Source organism: Artibeus jamaicensis, unplaced genomic scaffold, assembly GCF_021234435.1.
Source record: "Artibeus jamaicensis isolate MK-2021 breed Jamaican fruit bat unplaced genomic scaffold, CSHL_Jam_final contig_760, whole genome shotgun sequence".
Taxonomy (NCBI): Eukaryota; Metazoa; Chordata; class Mammalia; order Chiroptera; family Phyllostomidae; genus Artibeus; species Artibeus jamaicensis.
Window position 1 is genome coordinate 685,092 of NW_026521955.1, and position 24,558 is coordinate 709,649.

The 24,558-nt window shown below is 34.3% G+C and overlaps 1 protein-coding gene across 7 annotated transcripts in view; it reads right to left on the reverse strand.

Annotated features, from left to right (window-relative positions):
- The window catches only part of RALGAPA1 (Ral GTPase activating protein catalytic subunit alpha 1), a 272,343-nt gene that overhangs the window by 114,100 nt on the left and 133,685 nt on the right, over nt 1–24,558 (reverse strand). For all 7 annotated transcript variants that reach the window (XM_053672519.1, XM_037163988.2, XM_053672518.1 and 4 more), the window contains 10 exons: nt 23,617–23,769; nt 20,257–20,450; nt 19,906–20,004; nt 19,013–19,168; nt 17,553–17,681; nt 13,166–13,291; nt 11,982–12,040; nt 6,931–7,039; nt 5,493–5,603; nt 917–985 (listed from right to left, as the gene is read on the reverse strand). In XM_053672519.1, the coding sequence (XP_053528494.1) occupies nt 917–985; nt 5,493–5,603; nt 6,931–7,039; nt 11,982–12,040; nt 13,166–13,291; nt 17,553–17,681; nt 19,013–19,168; nt 19,906–20,004; nt 20,257–20,450; nt 23,617–23,769 (1,205 nt within the window). The remainder of the gene's footprint in view (nt 1–916; nt 986–5,492; nt 5,604–6,930; nt 7,040–11,981; nt 12,041–13,165; nt 13,292–17,552; nt 17,682–19,012; nt 19,169–19,905; nt 20,005–20,256; nt 20,451–23,616; nt 23,770–24,558) is intronic.

The window sequence follows — 24,558 nt, forward strand, 5'->3', positions numbered from 1 at the left end:
AAAATGAAGGAGAGAATCCTAGAAGCAGCAAGAGCTAAGGGGACAGTCACCTACAAAGGAGTTCCCATCAGACTGTCAGCGGATTTCTCAAAAGAGACCTTACAGGCAAGAAAGGGCTGGAAAGAAGTATTCCAAGTCATGAAATCCAAAGAAACTACATCCAAGATTGCTCTATCCAGCAAAGCTTTCATTTAGAATGGAAGGGCAGATAAAGTGCTTCTCAGATAAGATCAAAGTTCATCATCACCAAGCCCTTATTATATGAAATGTTAAAGGAACTTACCTAAGAAAAAGAAGATAAAAAAGATGAACAGTGAAAGGACAGACAACTCAGTTATTAACAACCACACCTAAAATGAAAGCAAACTAAGAGGACAGCTAGATCAGGAGTGAACCATAGAAATGAAGATCACATGGAGGGTTAGCAACAGGGGAGTGGGAGGAGGGGAAGGGGGGAGAAGGTACAGAAAATAAGTAGCATAGGTGGTAGGTAGAAAATAGATAAGGGGGAGGGCAAGAATAGTATGGGAAATATAGAATCTAAAGAACTTGAGACGTGGTCATAAACTAAAGGGAGGGAATGGTGGGGGAGGGGATGTGCAGGGTGGAGGGGAATGAAGGGGGGAAATAGAACTGTAATGGCATAATTAATAAAATATATTAAAAATAATATTAAAAACAAAATAATTATACATGGATAGAATGTCCTCCAATGTTCCTCACAACCCTGAGATTCAAAGACTTTATCAGATAACCATGATTAACTTAAAATCTGGATGGAAATATAATTTGTTATACTTAAATAACAAATATGTTACATTATAGTCAATTTTAAATACAAGATGAGTTAATAGTCATTAAAATATAAATATTTTACTACATAACCACATTAAATAGGAAACAAAATTTAAATTACCCTCTTGTCCACTTCGTAAGATGAAGCTTCTGTACTTGGCAAAAGGTGAGTAATAGTGGCTATCAGGATCTACAGTCCAAAAACAAACCAAACAAATAAAACATAAAAAAGTGAAAACAGAGGAAAAAAAGCACAAAATATGCTTATAAACTAATGGTGCACTCTAAAACTTAAATGTTAATGCTAAAATGATATAGAATATATTGTTGCAAGTTTATCCTGAAACATTAACAATGTTATTTTAAGTAATTTCTAATATATAAACTTTTCAAATACCTCTTCACTATCTATCAATCATTTACAATCCTCAAATATAGAACCAACATCATATTTTCCCCCAAGTTGTTTTAGTAACACCTTTTTATTTATTTTATTTTAATGTTTTACAGTTGTTCCAATTATTCCCTTCGCCCCCTTCTGCCCAGCCCAGCCTCCCGCCAGCCAGTCCCCACCCCGCTGTCCATGTTCATGAGTCCTTCGTACACGTTCCATGACTAAGCCCTTCTCCTTTTGTCAAACAGTCCCCACCTGTATCCTCCCATCCTACAGCTGTCAGTCTGTTCCCCGATTCTGTCTCTGGTTCTATTTAGCTCATTAGTTTATTTTGTTCATTAGATTTGTCTTACAAGTGAGATCATAGAACCAACATTATGTGCCGTCAACTATAAATGCATTTTGCACAAACTCAACTCATGAATCAAGTGTAAACACACAGGTAATATATGTTCTAATAAAACACTAATATAAACATATATACATATATAGATAAGCACAAAAATTTATAAAAATCATCTGAAATTCTGTCACTCAAGGTATCTACCCTGCTCATCATATAAAGTATAAAAGGCATGTACCTCAACATAAAGGCCATAAATGATAAGCCCACAGTTAATACCATATTCAACAGTGAAAAGTTAAAAAGCCTTTCATTTAAGGTCAGAAATAAGACAATGATGTCCACAACTGCCATTTCTATTCAACACAGTACTAAAAGTCCTACAGTAGCAATTGGGCAAATAAATAAATAAATTGCATCAAAATCTGAAAGGAAGAAATAAAATTATTTGTGTATTGATGACATGATCTTAAATATAGGAAACCCTAAACATTGCAGCAAAAACCTGTTACAACTACAAATGAATTCAGTAAAGTTGCAGGATATAAAATCAATATATGAAAATCAGTTGCATTTCTATATATAAGCAACAAACTATCAGAAAGAGAAATTATGAAAGATATCACCATATTACAATAGCACTGAAATCAATACTTAGGAATAAATTTAATCAAGGAGGTGAAAGAAAGACCTTATATTGAAAACTATTAAACACTGAGGAATGAAATGTAAGAGGACACAAATACAATATCCCTCCTTATCTACAGGGGTTATATTTCAAGATCCCTAGTGGATACCTAAAACCTTTGATACAGAGTGTACCAAACCCTGTATGTACTATGTTTTTTCCTATACACACATACCTATGATAAAGTTTAATTTATAAGTTAGGCATAGTAAGAGATTAACAACAGTAATCCACCAGTAGATGAGTGAATAAAAAAGCTGTGCTACACACAGACAATGGAATACTGCTAGGCCATAAAAAGATAGGAAATCTTAACCTTTGTGACAGCATGGATGGATAGCTGCAGAGCTTATGCTAAGTCAGTCAGAGAAAGACAAATGCCATATGATTTCACTCATATGTGGAATCCAGTGAACAAAATAAACTAACAAGCAAAACAGAGGCAGGCTCATAGATAGAGAGTAGGCTGACAGCTGTTAGGTGTTGGGGGTGGCTGGGTGCTGGGTTAAGGTGGTAGAGGAATTGAGCAAAAAAGAAAAAAGAGAGAGAAAAATAATAAAATAGAACAATTATAACAATATACTGTAATAATGGTTATGTGATTGTGGTCTCTCAGCAAACTAGGAGAAATTCTTTTTCCTTCTTCACAATTTCATGGATAGAAAATTCATGATTACTATAGATATTAGCAATGTTAGCAACTTGCACCTTTTCATTTAAAGAAAGCACTTTACAGCTTCTCTTTGGTATATCTGAATTGCCAGCATCTTACTCCTCTTACACTTTGAGGCCTATATTAAGTAAAATAAGGTTTACTGAACAGAGCCACTGGGACAGCATGACAGACGATCCGATGACTGAGATGGCTACTAACGGGCAGGGAGCGTATATGGTGTGGATGTGCTGGACAAAGGGACGATTCACAGCCCAGGTGGGATGGAGAGGGACAGCGTGAGGGTTCCCAATACTACCCAGAACACCATGCAATTTAAAACTTACTATAAATTGTTTATTTCTCAAAATTTCCATTTATTATTTTTGGACTGCAGTTGACCGTAATTAAAATTGCAGAGAGCAAAACTATGGATAAGAGAGGACTACTGTAACTGGAAAGGTATTATTCCATGTTATAGATTGGAAGAGCTAATGTTGTTCAATTGGTTATACTACCCACAGAGATCTACGAATTCAACAAAACCCAAAATTCCAATGGCATTTTCCTCAGAAACAGAAAAAACTATTTTAAAGTCTAATGAACCAAAGATGCCACAAAGAGCCAACACTATGTTGAGAAAGAAGAACAAAGCTGGAAGCATCACACTTCCTGGTTTCAAGTTACCTTATAAAGCTATAGTAATAAAAATATGACAGTAAGGTTCAGGCATCAAACCGAGTAGATCAGAATAGAGAGCCTACACATAAACCCATGCTTACATGGTCAACTAACCTTTGACAAGGGCACCAAGAACACACATAGTAAAGCATAGTCTCTTTAATAAATGGTGCTGTGAAAACCGGACAGCCACATACAGAAGAATAAAAGTGCACCCCTATCTTTCACCACTCACAAAAATTACTCTAAATAAATCAAAGATTTAAGTGTAAGGACTGAAACCATAAAAGTTTCTTTTATGAAACTTAGGAAACTTCTATGTTTCCTAGAAGAAAGCATAAGGAAAATGATTCTTGATATTGGTCTTGCCATTGATTTCCTGGATAAGACACCAAAATCACAGGTTAATTTCCAAAATATATAAAGAACTTATAGAACTCAACACCAGGAAGGTAACCCAGTTAAGAAGTAGGCAAATGACTTGAATAGACACTTCTCCAAAGAGGCCATACAGATGACCGATATACATATGGAAAAAATGTTCAATGCCACTAATCATCAGAGAGATGCAAATTAAAACCACAATGACATGTCAGCTCACACCAGTCAGATGGCTATCATCAATAAATCAAGAAACAACAAATGCTGGTGAGTATGTGGAGAAAGGGGAACTCTTGTGCGGTGGGAATGTAGACTGGTGCAGCCACTGTGAAAAACAGTATGGAGTTTTCTCAAAAAATTAAAAATGGAATTGCCTTTTGATCCAGTGATCCCACCTATTGGAATATATTGTTAGAAACTCAGAACACTCATTTGAAAGAATATATGTACCATGTTCATAGCAGTATTATTTACAATAGCCAAAACCTGGAAACAGCCCAAGTGTCCATCAGTAAAATGAGTGGATAAAAAAGCTGTGGTTGCCCTGGATGGGTGGCTCAGTTGATTGGAGCATCATCCCATACATCAAAGGTTGCAGGTTAGATCCCATCAGAAGGCACATGGGAGGCCACTGATTGATGTTTCTCTTACATTGATGTTTCATGTGTGTGCACACTCCCTCTCCCTTTCTTTCAATCAACCAGTAACACATCCTCAGGTAAGGATTTTTTTTTGAAAAGAAGCTGTGGTACATTTACACAGTGGAATACTTGGCTGTAAAAAAAAATAAGGCAATCTTATCTGCTGTGACAACATGTATGGACCTGGAGATTATTATGCTAAGTCAGAGACATAAGCTAGTCAGAGAAAGTCAAAATCCGTATGATTTTGCATATATTTTGCTCACATATATGCAGAATCTAATGAACAAAATGAACCGATGAACAAAACAGAAACACAGGTATGGATATGTGGAGCAGACTGACAGCTGTCAGGAGGGGCAAGGTTTGGCAGTCTGAATGAAAGAAGATGAAGGGATTAAACACACATACAGGAAGATGGAAACAGACTTTGCTTGGGTTGATGGGTGAATGATGCAAGTGTGCAGATCATGTTTAATTGAGTCGTATACTTGAAACCTGTACCCCAATAAATTCAATAAAAATGTAGGTGTAGAAGATAGGACTTAAAATTTAAAAAATTTCGTAATAATTGGCTGAAGAGATAAGAAAAGTAATGAATCAAAATAATGTCCTGATATGGTGACTGGATGGGTAGTATGTTTTCTTAGTCTAAGAGAGAGAATGAAGCCAAATGCACATTGATAAAGACAATGACAATTATAAATTTGCAGATAGCATTTAAAAACAAGAACACAATCTTCTAACATGAAAAACAAAGTTACTGTCATGAACTTTGCTACTCAAAAATGCACCCTGGGTTGCCATTATCTACCTATCCAAATCTTGAAGAAAACTACTATGTAATTTTATAATTCAAGGTACCCAAATCTAAAAATCTTCAATAAGGTCATTATAAAAAATAAGAAATTACTTACTTGAATAATTTTCAAGGGAGAATCAGGCTGGTAAATCTGAAGTCTAGGTATATAATGAACCAGCATGTGAAGCATGTTACAAGCTACGTGGGCTACTGTTTTATTAGTAAACTGTAATAATAACAAAAGAAAAAACTTATGTAAAAATTTCTTCTTGAACTATTATGCATCATGCATTAGCTGCTGAAAATTTTAAATTTCATACATGTTTCCTTTAGTCATACTACATTTATAATGTTTATTAAAATATTAGGGAGATATACAGCTGCAAAATTGAAAAAAAAATCACACCACATTCTAAAGACACAATTAACTTTATGTTTCATTTGTAATGGTTGACTGTCCTTATTCAAGTTTTATTCCATTTTCTCTTACCTGCATTGCTGCAGCAGCCTCTAATCTTGTTATTAATTTTTCCCCATTCCAATTTACCATACACAATACTTCCAAATTAATCTTCTAAAGAACTCCTATGCTGGCATTCTCTATGCTTAAAACTCTTACATAACTCCCCAATGGCATAAAGTCAAACTTTTTATGCTTATCTCTCAAAGACCAAATCTTACCCACTCTTCAAGCCCTGACGAAATGTCTCCTCTTTCCAAAGTCTTCTCTGGTACCTAAGTCCAAGGGATCTCTGCTTCCGCTGAACTCTATCTATAGTTTACACACACCACTCATTTGGTTCTCTCAGCTTTTTTAATGTTGTCACTCTTATTTTAATTTTTTTCAGTCATCATATCATCAATGTCCTGAATCTAGTATTTACAATTCTTTTCATTCTGGTATCCCTTATTCTGCCTAACAAAGTGCCTCATGACACTATATGCTCAGAAATACCTGTCAAATCAGTAATATTTTTACTTTGTAATCAGAGTCCTATACAGATAGTGTATTTTAAGTCTTAAGACAGAAACAACAGTATATATCCCTTTAGAAACGAAAAATTCCATTTATTCATTCAGATTCTCCAAATAATTAGGTTATTATTTCTGAACAAATCTTATTCTGTTCACAAAGAGGGTATTTAACTTGAATGATAAAGCCAAAAAGTTAAGTAGCTTAAGAATTCAGATGTGCTAATTATCAAATTGTAGGTTACAAAAATACTGATAAAGAAAAAATAAACTACGTTACACATGTTGTTAAATGACTAGCTTCCTTTTTAGGAGCCATCTGTACGTATTCTGGGGACAAAGCCAAATATAAAAAAAGATGAGATAAAATGGGTCACTAGGTAGATTAGCTAAATCCAAGAGTAGGAACACTATTAACAAAAAAGTTAGGATCAAGGAAATAATGTAATAATAAGTTAATGAATACATTTATTAAATGTTTTACATCTATAAGGGCATAAGATATAATAATACCTGGAGAAGAATAATCATGATGGTATACTATCTTAATATATGCTATTCAGTAGTTGTTTTTCTCTTACCTTTAAGGAAACACAAATTACATTCAGAGCTTCTTTAATTTGAGGATGATGAGACTCATGGACTAGTTCTTCACAAATCCAAATACCTAAACTGCAAAGTGCTACACATCTGTAACAAATGCAACCAAAGACACAAATAAAAGTGTATGAGCCTTTAAATTCAATGAAACTATCCCTACAACCACAACCAGCCAACAACACAGAATGAACATGCACTGTTTAACTAAATTGATCTGTACTCTGTAAATTAACGTTACTCTGTACATTAGATCTTCTTAGGAAGAGAAAGTGGGAGCAAAGCACATCTCCAAAACTTTTTTTTTTTTAAGATTTTATTTATTTATCTTTAGAGGGAAAGGGAAGGAGAGAGGGAGAGAAACATCAATGTATGGTTGCCTTTTGTGCGTCCCCTGCTGGGAATTGGCTTGCAGGGAACTGGCCTGCAACCCAGGAATGTGCCCTGACCGGGAATTGAACTGTGATTGTCTGGTTCGCAGGCCCGTGCTCAATCCACTGAGCTACACCAGCCAGGATCAAAACTCTTCAATTATAGTTTAATATCAAGATCATAGGCATAGATAATACATAGGATTTTTCTAACAAACTCATATTAATAAATTGGTATTTCCATAAAGCTTCTTTAATATGTAATCTGCTTTCAAAAAGGAAAGAGTGTAATTTGATTAACTGATAGCAGCAAGGTGAACATAAAACTAGAAGCAGCTAGGATAAGACGAATATTATTTTCATTATCATTTACATTTAACATAGCTTTCTATAAGCTCTTAAAAACAAGTTAGGATGACAAAATGTATATGCTTTATTACAATGCCAGTGGTTTTCATTACTGTGGTGCTCACCCCAAAGTAATAAAAGTAGGTCTAAATAAAAACAAACAAACCCAACCAAACAAAAAAACTCCACCATAAAGTCTTTTAAGCAATTCTACTGCTTTATTTCTTCCCTACTATTGTCTACCCATAAATCTTGGGTAATATTTATAGATGTAAATAACCAAGTATCAGGATTAGCAGTATATAGAGCTACACTCCTAAAGTAACATTAAACTCTAAAGTAAAGCAAAGCCCTCCACTGATGCAGCAAACTAAAGGTACAGACTGGGAACACAACTGCTTAACAGTATTTTTTTTTAACAAAGGGATAAAATATGTGTGCATGTGTGTGCATGCACACACATATGTATGTACAGTTTCCTACATTTCTAAAAAGATCTCCAAATAATCTAGATTATTCCCACTATCGCTCAACTCTCTGCTCCAGGTCAATTTTGGGAGTATAAACTTATAAGACATCACAGACCTGAAAAGTACAGGAAACATGTTTATAAAATGGTTATGTTCAATCTATGCAATTTTCCTATACTTTTCAAAAATTTAATTTTTATTGTATTTTTCCCATTACCATATAGTGTCTGTATACCCCATTGCACCCTGTTGTCCATATGTATGAGTCCTTTTTCTTTTCTACACTCTTAGTACAAGTTGTTGTGTTAATGGTTCCGAAATCTACTTCTGGGCAGCTGTATCTTAGGCTTCAATATTCTTTATTTGAGAGGCAACATAGTTAAAAAGAAAAAGCCAGAAAATCTAGAACCTGGAGCTCCAGGTTCAAATCTGGTTCAGTCATTATTATTTATGGATCTAATAAAGCTCTGAAGGCAAACTGCCAAGGTTTTAATCACGGCTCTGTCATTTCTGGGCGTAAGGGCCAATTATTTAAATACTCTGGGTTCCTATAATAAGGAGGATACAAATTGTACCTATCTCCTAGAGTTGTTGCAAAGATTAAATGAGGTAATAAAGTATTTAGAACAGTGTCTGGCACCTAGAAAGAGCTTAATAAATGTTAGCTTTCTAAGCCATCTGTTTCTTGCTAGCAAAATTGGAAGTATAATGATGGTTTCATTAATTTCTTAGCACTGAGATGAGGAATAAATGAAACAATATTATAGAAAAATGGTAAAAATTTAAAAGGTTGTTATATTGTCACAGAAAATACTAGAGAATATTGAAAATTATCCAATTTGAGGGTAGAGCTACCAAAAATAAAAATACAGTATAATGATAGACGATGTCATTTTCTGGACATGTCTAATATCAAGATTCATTTTTAGTTAACTTTGCAATTAAGTGAGAAACATAAAAAATTGGAGCTATGTGTCATTTACGCAAACTGCTCATTTTATATTATTTTTACTTGCTGGAAAAAAAAGAGGTTTTAATGAGAGTTAAAATCCAAATGGTCAGAGCAATGATCTGTACTTTTGTGAACCCTGGGTCAAAAATGTGTTGGAAATGAGGAAGCTTTGCTGAGACGAAGGCCAGAGGAGTAGTAACACAGACTAATGTTGAAGCTAATGACATACTATTATAATGAGATTCAAGAAATATATGAATGGATGATATTTTAGGGACAAGAAAAAAACATGATGTGTTTTGACAACCAGCTGATTTAAATCTCAACTGTTTTTTGGAAAGGTTTAGTAAGATATAAAATGCCAAGTTTTTGCTTCTTAATAAGACATTTGAAAAGGAAAACATTCTGAAAACTTATTTATATATTTTTTAAAACATCCTGATCAAATATGTGTTAGTATCAACATATACTTACATTCTTAAATATATTACTTTTTACAATAACAATGTTTTATTTTAATTCATTTTTACAAACATTCATTGGGTAACTACTACTACATTTAAAGGTATTGCATTAGAAATAGTGACAAATATAATTTGAAAGGAAAGTCTCTGGTTCAATTCCCAGTCAAGGCACATGCCTGGGTTGTAGGCCAGGCCCCCAGATGGGGAGCATGCAAGAGGGAATAGATTGATGTTTCTACCCCTGTACTTTTCCCTATCTCTAAAAATAAATGTAGAAAAATCTTTCAAAAAAAAAAACTCTAAAGAAGGGTATTTGGATTTCTGGCCAAGATAGAGGAGTAGGTAGAAACACTTTGCCTCCTTGAACAACCAAAAGAAGGACAACAAATTTAAAAACAAAAAATAAACAGAACATCCAGAAAATCAAACTGTATGGAAGTCTGACAACCAAGGAGTTAAAGAAGAAACATTCATCTAGACTAGTAGGAGGGGTGGAGACGGGCAGCTGGCGTAGGGAGAGGACACACAGCAAGGTGATGGCTGGAGGACAGGGCAGGCGAGGCTGAGGCAGACAAGGAAGGCCCACATTTCCATGCAGATAAACCAGGAGAAACAACTGGAGAGTGAGACATACTGCACAACCCAGGGTTGCAGAACAGGAAAAAAAAGCCTCAAAATCTCTGGTGGAAAAAACCTGTGGGAGTTGCAATGGCAAGAGAAACTCATCCTCAAGGAGAGTTCACTGGATAGACCCACAGGGTCTGAGAATGTACACTAACCCACCCACATGGGAATCAGCACCAGAAGAGCTGGGGAAGTGACTGAAAGCCACCGAGAGCTGAGCAATGGGCATTGTTCCCTCTTGGACATCTACACCACATACAGTGCCATACCGGGGTTGCCCCACCCTGGCAAATACCTAAGACTACGCCCCTTGCAATGTATCAGCTGTGATAAGACAAAAAAAAATATGGCCCTAATGAAAGTACAAATCAAAGCTTCAAAAACAGAACTAAGTGACGATGACTGAGCCAACCTATGAGATGCATAGTTTAAAACACTGGTAATCAGGATGCTCGTAGAAATAGTGAGTATGGTCGGAAAATAGAAGAAAAAGCAAAGGCTATGCAAAGTGAAATAAAGAAAAATATATAAGAAAACAACAGTGAAGAGAAAGAAACTGGAATTCAAATCAACAATTTGGAGCAGAAGGAAGAAATAAACATTCAACCGGAACAGAATGAAGAAACAAGAATTCAAAAAAATGAGGACAGGCTTAGGAACCTCCAGAACAATTTTAACATTCCAACATCCAGATCTTAAGGGGTGCCAGAAGGAGAAGAGGAAGAGCAAGAAATTGAAAACTTATTTGAAAAAATAAGGAGGATGCCCCAAATCTGGCAAAGAAAATAGACTTCGAGGAAGTCTAGGAAGCCCAGAGTCCCAAAGTAGTTGGACCCAAGGAAGCATACATCAAAGGCACATCAGAATTACATTACCCAAAGTTAAAGATAAGGAGAGAATCCTAGAAGCAGCAAAGATAAGGAGATAGTTACCTACAAAGGAGTGCCCATAAGACTGATTTCTTAAAAGGAACCTTACAGCAAGAAGGGGCTGAAAAGAAATATTCCAAGTCATGTAAGGCAAGAACCTACATCCAAGATTATTCTATCCAGCAAAGCTTTCCTTTAGAATGGAAGGGCTGATAAAGTGCTTCCCAGATAAAGTTAAAGGAGTTTATCATCACCTAGCCCTTATTATATGAAATGTTAGAGGTACTTATCTAAGAAAAAGAAGATAAAAACTATGAACAGTAAAATGACAACAAACTCTTAACTATCAATAACTGAACCTAAAAACAAAAACAAACTAAGCAAACAACTAGAATAGGAACAGAATCACAGAAATGTAGATCCCATGGAGGGTTATTGGTGGGGAGGGGGAGAGGGAAGATTGGGGGAAAAGGTACAGGGAATAAGAAGCATAAATGACTGGTACAAAATAGACAGGAGGAGGTTAAGAATAGTATAGAAAGTAGAAAAGCCAAAGAACTTACACATATGACCCAGGGACATGAACTGAGAGGAAGGAATGTGGATGGGTGAGGTGCAGGGTAGAGGGGAATAAAGGGGGGGATATGGGACAACTGTAATAGCATAATCAATAAAATATATTTTTAAAAAACTCTAAAGAAAGAAAAAAGAAGTTATTTCCAATACAGAGGGTAAAGATACTGAAAGGGTGACTAGTATTTTTTTAGTGAGTTATATTTAAATAATGAAAGAAGTAATTAATCATCCAAATAATTTAAATTTATAATTCAGAATTGCTTTTGTGTATCTGCAACAATGTGGACAGCTAAATAATTCAACCAACGTCTAAAATAAGGTTCCTAATAGTTACGACAAGTCCTAAGAATATCTGACCTACCGTGCAGGGCCGGAGGGCTCATCTCTTGCTGAGCTTAATACAGTTTTGATTATAAGTTCCTAAAATAAAGGGGATGTAGAAGCAATGAGTAAGAGTTCACTCATTAATTCAACAAATAGCAATTGACTACTATGCCAGGTGATAGAAATACTGTAGTGAAATAAAAGTGTTCTTACATGCATACTTTTAAATATTACTCATAAAATGAACTAGAAAAATAAAACAATGCCACAATCTGAATGCCATCCCCCGTCCCCTGGCAAATTCACATGTTGAAATCCTAGTCCCAGAGGTGCACAGGTCATGAGGGTGGAACCTTTACAAATCAGATTAATGGTCTTACAAAAGAGACCCACAACAGAGCATGGTGGCTCCTGTCACTTTGTGAGGAGACAGGGAGAAGGCCCTGGATGAATCAGGAAGAGGACCCTCACCTGAATGCAATTACACTAAACCCTCAACCTCAAAATTCTTAGCCTCCAGAAATGTGAGAAATAAATTTTTGTCATTTTTATAAGCTACCCAATCTATAATATTTTGTTATAGCAGCCCAAAACAACCTTTCACTGATGTTTTACTTTAAACTTTACAAAAGGCTTATAGGCGATTAGGAGCCTATCTGCTTCTAATCAAATACCATTATCTTTATTTTTAAGGTTTAATATCTGTGGTAAGTTCCACCAGCAATTATACAGTCACAGTTTAATTTTGCACCATATCTGCTCAAGTCTGTTAACACCTCTGGTACAATGGGAGCCCAAACCCCAATTCCTACAGTATAACAGATGATTTTGTTTCCGCACATTGGGAAATTCAGAAAGGGTGAGAGGCAATATGCAGATTTAGTGCCATTTCAATCTAACAAGCCTTGCATTAAGAGCATAGCATTTGACACATAGAATGTTTCAATAACTAGCCAATGAATGAGTGAATAAATCCTAAGAGAACTGGTATGTGAGTAGGTTCAATAATAAGAAAATGTGTCCAAAGCAGTTAAGAACACAAAAAAAGGCTATGCTCCTAATGGACATTCCAAAGTTTGTGTCAGAGTATGGCCGGTTAATATTTAAAAACTGTGTGGATTTCTAAGAAAGGAAAGAATAGAGACTTTATTGAATATACATTATGATTATACTATCATTTAAATACTAAAAGTTAGTATTTTAAAAGTATTGGTTTCTTACCTTAACATCTGTAAACTGAGACACAGCAATATCAGGAATATTGGGATGGAGAGCAGGTAATTCACAATATAAGTTTGGGAAGCAAACCAAAGATCCCAGAAGAACTTGTGCTTCCACTCTTGGTGCCTATATATCCAGATTTAAGATGTGTTTATGTTATTAAACTACTCCCCAAATTACTTTATCACTGAACCATATTACATAGAGAAGTGAGAGAATAGGACAAAATTCAAAAAGAATGGAAAACACAAAAAGATTCAGGTTTTACCTACATTTTCCATGAACTATTTACTTTTATTTATTCTCAATAAATGCAACAAATAGCAAAACTTAAGAGCAACTAACAAGCAGAAATTAGCCACAGTTAACAAAACTAAAAATATGTAAATATAAAAAGACAGGTTAGCTAACAACATAAAATTACACTAACTTTGAGGAAAAATATAAATACTTTTGTTTTAAAGGCAATTCATATAACATTGTTCTTTAAAATTTTTTAATTAAATTTATTGGGGTGACATTGGTTAATAAATAGTAACACTGTTGAAATGAGCATATGACTCAATTCATTAGATTATATTTGTGACCATCTAAGAACTAGTAAAATAACTAAGGATGAAAATGTTAATTATAATTTCAAGAAATTATTCTAAATGGCTTTTATATTATGCACATTAGGAAAAGTATTGCCTGTATTACTTACTAAAAGCAAACTTAGAATTTTATGTCCAGTCCGCAGATGAAGGATTTTTTCCTTAGCTGTATTAAGCCATTCCTAAAGTATTAGCATTGAATATTTCTTTTTCTTCTGACTTTTTACATGCCTACCAAACACTGACATCAACCAATTATAGTGCTATATTTACTAAAGTAACTACAAATTGATTTGTATACTTAATAATACCTAATAAAAATGCTAAAACAATACATCAGAAATATAACACTTCTATTTACATAAAGCAAGAACCTATCTTCACCAGGATTTCCTTATGTTAATAAGCGCTGTGCCCTGGCCGGTGTAGCTCAGTGGATTGAGCGCAGGTCTGCAAACCAGAGGATTGCGGTTCAATTCCCAGTCAGGGCACATGCCTGGGTTGCAAGCCAGTTCCCTGCAGGCCAGTTCCCAGCAGGGGATGCACTAGAGGCAACCATACATTGATGTTTCTCTCCCTCTCTCCTTCCCCTCTAAACATAAATAAATAAATAAATATTTAAAAAAATAAGCGCTATAATGGAGGCAATGGAGTAGTACTTTATAATGATTCCCAACAAACAACTCATTTCTGTATTAAAAAAATCTATATTTATAGATACAAGGCAGCAGCAGAAATGGGCAGGGTAAGCTGGTGGTCACCATCCTAATTTAAAGTAAGTTACCCTATAAAAAAGAAACTGATCAAAAAATCATTATTTAATGAAAGATTACATAAGGGTTCTTCTTGAAAGGTGGATAAGGTAACTGGAAATGTTCAGATATATAGATATAATGGGGGCAGACCTGAAATGTGATTGTAATTAAAAAAAGCAAAAACTAATGAATTATTTTATAATATGCCTGGTATGAGATGGGACAGTGATAACTAACAAAAAGATGATATGTATGGAATCTTAACCAGAATTCCAAGAGGCAAGATGTACACTGTGTACCTGAAACATCATCCAGAAGAAGACTGTCCTTAACCTTATAGTGTAAATGTGGGTATCAGATTTGATTCCTGCAAACAACCTGATTAATTTAATTTCCTGTGCTGTCTTCCTCAACAGGTATTCCTCATATGAACTAGGATAACTATTTTCTAAATTTTCCCAAGGATGCTACATAAGTAGTCTTCTATAGCTGTGCAGGAGGGAAGTGTAGTCACATAAAATAGATGCCTAGGGACATGAGGGTTTAATTCTCTTGTAGAACCTTAAGAAAGGATGCAGGAAATATGCTGACTAGTCATCTGGAATAACTGGCCCACTGAACAGTAATAGTTTTCATAGTAAACTGATAAAAAAATGGCAATGGTTTATGGATTGGTCTCTGCTAAACTGTAGAAACTGTTTGCCTGTATCCAAGAGATTTGATAATCTGTGTACACTGATACTATAATATATTGCCTTGTTACTTATTTACCATCTTTAGTTGGTCTTCCATTTAATGTACTACTAGATTAATACAGTTAGTTACTTAATATTCTAAAAGCACAGATACAACCACCTCTCTCTCTCTACTTTAAAAAATTTAACTGTTCATTTAATATAAAAATTATAATCCAAATTATAGCATTCAAAACCTCCCAGGCTGCAGCGGTCTAAAGCAATGCTTCTTAATCTTTAATGTCCACATTAGCCATTTGGACTATAGTTAAAATGCGTATTCTATTTCAGTACATCTGGGACGGGGTCTGAGATTCTGCATCTCTAACAAGTGCCCAGATCATGACAAATGTTGCTGGTGTGCAGACCATGTTTTGGGTAGCTGGGATCTAAAATATCTTTCAGCTTTTTTTTTTTTTCCTTGTCTTCTACTCTCTAGTTAGGTTAACTAGCTTCTAAACAATTATTTGTTGTTCCTTGAACATAACCTACTCATGCCTCTTTCCATTGGCCTGGAATACCATCCTTCATCTCCATCCTCACATACAAAAATACTACTAATTTTTCAAGGACATATTCAAATATCTTTCGCATGAAAAGTCCCCAATATCCCAAACCAAATGAGATCTCTCTTTTGTCTGAATTACTATATAATTTTATTTTACTTAACAGATTCTCATATTGCACAATGTGTCATATAATGTCCCAACCATGTTACAAACATTAATTACTTTAATCCTTATAAAGTAACTCCATGAGGAAGGTTATCTCCATTTTATAGTTGAAGAAACTGAGACAGAGAAATTAAGTAGTAACTTGTACAAGGTCTCACAGCTAAGTGGCAGAGCTGGAATCTGAATCTAGGCAGACTAACTCTAGACTCCATGCTTTTATCCACTATACTAAACTCGTCCTATTGGTACCTATTTGTTATTCATATTCTATTGTTGTTAATATACTTTCCTATCTTCCCGGCAGCAGTGTATACACTACTTGAACACAGTTTTATCTCATTTATTCTATATCCTTCTGTATTCCACTCATGGAACACTATGTACCCAAGGGGAAACAAAACTTTAATAACAGTAAAAGGGCTTAGCACCATATTTAACATATACTGTGCTGAATAAATACTAACATATTCAAATAATAAATACCTACAAGTGTGATACTGGGCTAAGCCCTGGAGATGCAAGATGGGTACGACATGATCACTGTTCTCAGGGAATTTGAGAAATGGGATTAATAACTAGCTCTACATACAAATTCTTCTTTTATTTGATTTCCTCTAGGTGATTGTATAGTTTCATGGCTTTCGATACCATCTGAAAAGTATTGTTTCCTAGCTTTACATTTTCAGTGCTAATATCTCATTTGACCTTCTGAGTAATACATGTAATGGCCCTCCTGACATCTCTTCATGGATGTCTAAAAGACAGCCCACTATGCCCCAGAACTCCTACTCATTCACTTTTAGTCTTTTGCAGTTTATAACTTTTGCAAGTTATAAAGTGCTAGTCAAGCATTACTGATTTTTCTTTCCCCAAAACTCTTAGAATTTTCTAGTAGGCTTTCGGTTAATTGTTTCTTATTTATACTTTGATCCAGAGTGATCTTTCTAAAATGTAAATTTGATCATGTCACTCCTTTCTTAAAATCCTTCACTGGTTATCCACTCACTGCTTCCTTAGGATGAAATCTAATCTCTTCAGCACTATAAATACAGTCACTGCTTTTCTCTTTAGTTTGCCTCTGCAACTTAAAATGAACATGTTCCAACTGTACTGTTACCTGACACTGTCTCAAAGCTCCACAGGGGTAAAAGGCAGAAAACTGTCCTTGAACAACAAATAAAATTTAAAGAAAAGCTCCTCAGCTGCATGAACAATCCTCACATACTGCTTGTGTTTAGAGTGTGCTCCTAGAGCATATTTCTGGGTTACCCCACCTCTGTTTCTTTCTCGCCCCCCTTACAGCTCATTGCCCTTTCTTTCCTTTCTTCTCTCCTTCTGTTTCCTTAGATTTCCTCAACTAAAACTTCTGTTTTGTTAGGCAGATTTAGTTCATTTTTATAGCTCCTGGATCAATTCATCAACTAATTTTAGTACTTCCTTATACTTCAAAGTTTCTTACTTATTTTTTCTTAATGTGGGAGTAGCAATCAATTCCAATTAAACTGTGAAACTTCCCAAACATCAGATTGCTACATTTTTTGTTAAGAATAGCTTTGCCTTTGTTGCTTTGTTAGTTGAGTCCTGGTTAATTGAGACTGTTATATTATGAAGGACAGGAAATAAAAACTTACATTGAGAAAAGCCGAAGAAGCCACTCTGCCAGCTGCTACAATAAAATCCATAATAAGCATTGTGGCACCAGGCAAACCAAGTGAAAAAAATTGAGGTGAACAGTGCTTGATGATTGTATTGACAATATCCTTAGGAATAAGGAAAGAAGTGGGAAAAAAATATCACAAATGTAATCTTGAGTATCAGGTAATCAATACCCTTAAAAATAGATATCACATAAAATACTAAAACAGGTAATTACTAAACATTGGCTGACTAATTACGAACACTAATTTTAATTTCTCCAAATAATCCATGCTTAGAATTGTATTCTGTCAAAGCAAACATAAAACACATTTATTTAACTGACGTCAATACAGCACTTTTTTTCACAAGAGAAAGTTAGGAGCCTCTTTACTTCAGCTAAAACTAAACTGCAGAGTTGCTGCTCCTGCTGTTCATTGCTTCCATGTGATAAATCTGATCTCTGAAGTTATATACCTATTACATGGCACTTGAAGAGATCCTCTTTTTCAGATACAGTAAATTCCTTTGATGATGGATAGCTAGCATCAGAAATCTAGGTGTAGACATTTTTGAGGGAATATTCTTAACCTGGTTATTCATCTACTTGCTTTTGAAATTTACCATGAGAATGCAGTCTGTTAGGATGTATTACTCAATCTGATTTATCTTAAACAAAAGCTCTCTTTTTCTAGTAATTAAGAGTGCTATTTATCTGAGACATGTTTATAAGGTAGAACATTGTACTTATTTCTAATTAATGTAAAAAAGTTTTTCCATTTTTTAGAAAGTGATATAATTATCTTTTGATATAAATTTAATGCTCTTTAAAAATGAACTGAAAGTGAAATTTAACCACATTTGACAAACTGTTTACATTATGTTGACTTGAAACCTCCCACAATATTTATTTTATGGCCAGGATCAAGACCCCTGAAGTAGTGTTCTAGAGTCATGATTACAACTGTATATTGTAATGACTGTGATTGATACAAATGCCAAGTCATTATAACTGTCATTATGCTCATACAATTTATGGTAGTAAGAAAATGTGATGTGTTGACTCTTGGAGTGGAAAAACACTGCTGACCGCTGCATGACTAGATGAGCTAATCCATAAGCCTCAAGTGCCAATTATCAAGAACAATCACAAGATGCCTAAGATGTTGTCAATGTAAACAAATGATGCTTTTATCTCTTCAAAAAGTGAACTAGTTCACTCTAACTAACATTAGAGGAACGATGCATTTAATAATCAAGTCAGTCCCTTAACTACAATAGCTTCTTTTTTCACCTACATTAAAAAAAAATGAGGTTATAAAATGGAAGGTGTAAATAAACCATTACCTAAGGAAAAAATTTTAATTCTAAACCTAAAATGTCAATAGTTAAACAGAATGGAGAATCAAAGATAAACATATAAAGCAACTCGTATGTAGAAAGTGTATATGTTTACCTGATCAATGTGAAGTAATCCACAATGCATTATATTATAGAAATGTGTCAGAAAATCTCTATTTGGAGAAACATCTTGTCTTCTCTTCATTGTATTGCAAATAAGTTTGTAAGCATGTAATTTACCTTGCTTATATTTATCAGTCAACATGGTTGCCTACAATTAGAGAAGATAATGGTTTTAATACTCAAAAACAAATACTATTTGTTAAATACTTAAACATTTGAATATATCAAGCAATACATTTATTTTCATTTATTTCTATGTTGTCCCAATTTCTTTACTGAACTACCTAAACTATTACCAGTAAAATGATATAGTGTAGGCCCTGGTTGGTGTGGCTCAGAGGATTGAGTTGCCAGTTTGTGAACCAAAGGGTCACCAGTTTAATTTCCAGTCAGGGCACATTCCTGGTTTGCAGGCCAGGTTCTCAGTAGGGGATGCATGAGTGCAACCACACACTGATGTTTCTCTGCCTCTCTTTCTCCTTCTCTTCCCCTCTGTCTAAAAATAAATAAAATCTTTTTAAAAATGTAAAAAAAATGATATAGTGTAGGTATGAATAACCAGTTTCGCTTAGGAAAATGCAAACATTATCAAACGACATTTGAAAGAATCACATCTTTAAAAGTACATACATATTGTGACATAGATGCAGAGTTAGTATTTCATTAAATATAATGAAATACATGATTTTCTATAAAAATGATGTATCCCGTATAATAATTTTATTACGCCTACTCCCTGCACTGTATTAACCATAAATGACTAAAAACTAAGTGCCTTCTAGAAGACTATACAAGAGCTCTAATATCTGTCAAATGTTTAAGACTGACCACACACTTATATGCTAAATGAACTGTTTACATTGATATTTTATATATCAAGCTTACCTTGAAAAGCCAAGGTGTAAGAATTCTCAGTGGAGGAATCAGTATTGGTGGAGAAGGGGAGGTCAGGTTATCAGTTGAAATGCCAAGGTTATCTCTTATCTGTCATTTTAAAATAAAATGCAACAGGCCTATTAAAAGTGTTCTCTTCCAATTTGTTTTATTTAAACTCGAGATTAAGCCCAGTATCTACCATTAACTACATATTGAATCATGGTTAAGTGAGAGTTCATTATGGTAGCACCAATTTATAGTAAGGGAGTGGGGGGGGTGTTGTAACTATGTTATTTAAGGCTTCTACTTCTTAATACTTTATTTCACTTTCCTTCTCCCCTAATACCTTTTCTTTCTCACCTTAGCTAAATTCTGCCAAAGTTCACAGAGGTAATCAAAAACTTGGGCGTGTATTTCAGGATCCGTAATGGAATTGACATCTCCCAAAATGCCCAGCATTCTTCGCCACATCACAGTGGCGACATCAGCGTGCCATCCCGTGAGAGTGCCCCCTGCCATCACACTACAGCATTCCGACGGGAATTCACTGATTTCTATTAAAAAAGACACACAAGTGTCAGTAATTTTTCTGGGGAGTTAATCACAAAAATACAATAGAGTTGAATTAGCAATCTTAAATATCTACAAAAGTGAATAAAAGAAATGACAATATGCATTACTGTTATTTTTTTCTCGATACGGTGAAAACATTATCGGTTTGTAACTCCTTATTATGGCAATAATTACTTACTCAATAGTGTTTCTGTCTAGATTTGCCTAAGGACAAAATGATGAAACACCAGATGGAGAAGTTTACATTTGATATAAAGATTGTATTTACAACTATATACTCTATCTAATAACTACTTCAGGTTATATCATCAAATTAATACAAAATCTCAAGCTGAAGGTAGAATCCTATAGGAAGTCTTTATAAGTCTGTTTCTTTGTAGTCAAAATTTGCAAAGAAATGTATTTCATAATTATGCTACAACTAGCATTAACCAGGCTACCAAACGAGAAGGAAAAATACACACTTAACTAAAATGTTAAAATAATCTAAGATGTTCATAATTATATTTTTGGTTATTAATATTAGCAAAATTATATGTAAGAGATACAGGTAACTTAGGATCCGAGTGTCATTTCTATCACTAATTATGTGATGTACAAGTTACTAAAAAACCTCCCCAATGCTACACTTTTTTTATCTGTAAAACAGATGGTTTAGCTGGGTATCATCGTAGGTCTTCTCCAGCTTAAAAAAATCTACTACTATTAATTTTTTAAAATTTTACTGAATACATTAGGGTGACATTGGTTAATGAAATTATATAGGGTTCAGGTGTACAATTCTATAATATATAAAAACCTATTATTCTAGTCAATGTATATAGTGAAGAAGGCAAAATCATCAGAGAATCAGCAAAAATTTTTCTGTTAGATAAATTCTCAATGTACTGGCAATTTATGTTAGTATCTGTACATCCTTTACTCTTAATGTTTACCTTTTTTCTCTTTGCTTGTAAAGTGTATAATAATTGACTGTATTATTAAAAAGCTACTGAAGTCTTTCATAGTAATAAAAAATAGGCTTCTGGTCTAAACCCACTAAAATAAAATGAAAGAAAGCCTGCAGTTTTAACCATCACTGTTAAGATCTCCTCTCTCTACAGACCCTTCATAATACAGTGATAAATCAACTGCTTTGTCTCTAATTTATCCTTCTCAAAGTAAAGCTGACAAAATTTTAAATGATTACAAAGCAAGCAACAATGTGTGATTCTTTAAATTCCAGATTGGGCTGGTGGTGGTGTGACGTAGCTCTAAATGATATTATTGGGAATTTGATTATGAATTAAAATTACAGTGATGTATCAGTGTTAAATATCTTAAATGTGGACATTATACTGTGGTCAGGCAGGTAATAAATGTATACTTATTCTTAAGACATTTTTGTTGAAGTGTTTGATATTTATAATTCACTCTTAAATGACTTAGCAAAGCCCCCAAATTTAAAAAAGGATGGCAGGTTTTTTTTTGTGGGGGTGCCTATGTATGCAGATACTAAGGGATAAAGAGGCAAAATGTTAACTGCTGAATTTACCTAAGGGATTTATGGGTATTCATTTTACTAGCCTTGCAACTTTTCTAGAAGTTCAATTTTTTCCCCCAAATCTCAGGAAGAAAACAGAAAACAAAAAATTGCAAGCCAAAGAAGGAAAGAAAAAGTCAGAAGACCATGACCAGATAATTGAGGCTATGTAATTCCAAGGTAATAGCACATTGAATACCTTTAAAAAAAAATGGTCATATGGCTTTAAATTTTTTCCTTTGGTGAAAGAGCAAATCCACTGCATTACCAATGAAACTCGCCTTTTGTGTTATTTATTGTAAATATCTCCTCGACTATATCCTTGACCAAAGTTTTTAGCACATTTGCAAAATGACTTCTTAACATCATGTAGGGCTTAGCAAAAATAATTTGTTTTTCAATTTGTAGTTTTTAAGGTTTCCTAGTCACTTTTTAACATTTACTTAAAAATAAAAATAAAGAGCTTCCTAAACAAGAGAAAACTAAATAAGTTTATCATCACCAAATCATTATTATATAAAATGTTAAAGGGGCTTATTAAAGATGAAAACTAGCAACAATAAAATGGTAATAAATACCTATCTATCAATAACTGAATTTAAAATACAAAGTAATAAATAAGATCAGAAACAGAATTATGGATACAGAGAGCATTTTGACAGTTGTCAGATAGGGAGGGGATCTGGGGGGATGGGTGAAGAGGTGACGGGATTAAGAAGTACAAATAGGTAGTTACGGAAGTCATGGGGATATAAAGTACAGCATAAGAAATGGAGTAGCCAAAGAACTTACGTGTGACCACAGACATGAACAAAGATGTGGGTATTGCCTTAATTGGAGGTACTGGGTAGAGGGGTGCAAAGTGGGGGAAAACTGGGACAATTGTAATAGCATCATCAATAAAGTGTCATTGAAAATAAAATACTTCATTTGGGTGGCCTATTTTATAATTAAATTTAGTTATACACTTGTAGAATCAAAATAAAAACAATTCATTTATTCAACTGTTTCACTGGAAGCCTGATTAGCAAATGATAATTCTACTACTTTTTCCCGTGAGCCAGCAGGTTCTCCAAACACAACATTAAGAATAATGATGCTAAATTATGTATGTCCTGCTTTAGGAAATGAATAGCAGTGTATCGATGATAATATAGGGTCTGGCACAAGTAACGCCCCTCTTTTATTACAAAATTGTACGCATGTAATTCTTTAACATAATAATATCACACTCAAGCACACCATATAACATTTTAGATGAAATGTTCAAATTAAAACTATAAATTACTATACCCATATTATTACCCTACCAACCACACTCAAGCAGGCATTACTTCTGTCAGACCCTGTATAACACAAAATTAATATAATCACTAATGCTAGAACTATAATCAACTATGGTAAAATAACAAATAACAAAAATCAGAGTATAAGTATCTTTCTTTAAGAGCAAGAAAAAAATTATAGTAACAAATTTCCAAAAGACTTACAAAAGTCCAATAACAAAATACTACATAATAAATATATATAATACATAATCAAATTTAAGATGCCTTATTTTAAGAACTCTTGACACTAATGCCCTGAAAGAAGAAATGGCAAATATCTAATTTCCAAATAATTGCCTAGGTCATCTGGAGTCTGAAGAACAGAGTGGTGAAGCTTCTCATCAAGCTGTAGGTCTTTCTGTTCCATATGATCTATATTCAGTGTGGAAGGAGAAGGTGTTTGTGACCTGGATCCCAAAGCTGAGTGAACTGGAGAAGCACTTTCAGAACCTATAGATATAAATTTCACAAAATTAGTATTAAGAGGATATTCAATATCCTCTACCAAAGGCATAATGCTTAAAGCCCCAATAGAACAGAAATTAAAAAATCAAAAGCTAAAAAAGGTTATACATTAGCCAAAGAGGTAAAAATCATAATATTATATAAGATTTTGCATGTAGGGATCTCATCTCATGTCTACCATAAAACTAGTAGGAATTAGAATCGGACATACCAGTTTATAGGAGCCATCAGTCAAAGCAAGAATCTCTACTCCCATTCCTGGTGCAGCTATAGAAACTCTGGTACCCACTGCTACTCTATTCCATTTACTTCAATCTTGGGGCATGAACTCTATGTGCCACCACCATTGCCAGTCTAATTACAATGGTCCCTGGTGGTCCCTGAGTCTTCAGTCCCCCTCTCACCCCTACTGCTTCTTCCCAATCCACTCTCCATAAGACAAAAAAAAAAAAAAAAAAAAAAAGATCTAACAATCTAATCTAATCATATCACTCCCTCGTTTAAAATCCTTCTATGGCTCCTTAGTGGACCGGGCATAAGCCCAAACTTTTTGGTGTGTTTTCCTGTCTTTCTGCAACTTTCTTACTGTTCTACTACCCCTCCAGTACAGTGATTTTCAACCTTTTTCATCCCATGGCACACATGAATTAATTATTAAAATTCTGTGGCACACCGAAAAATATTTTTTGCTGATCTGACAAAAATAGGTATAAATTTGATTCTTCACAACAACATGGCTATTGTTGTGTGGCTGTTTTTTAGAGGGTAGGGTGG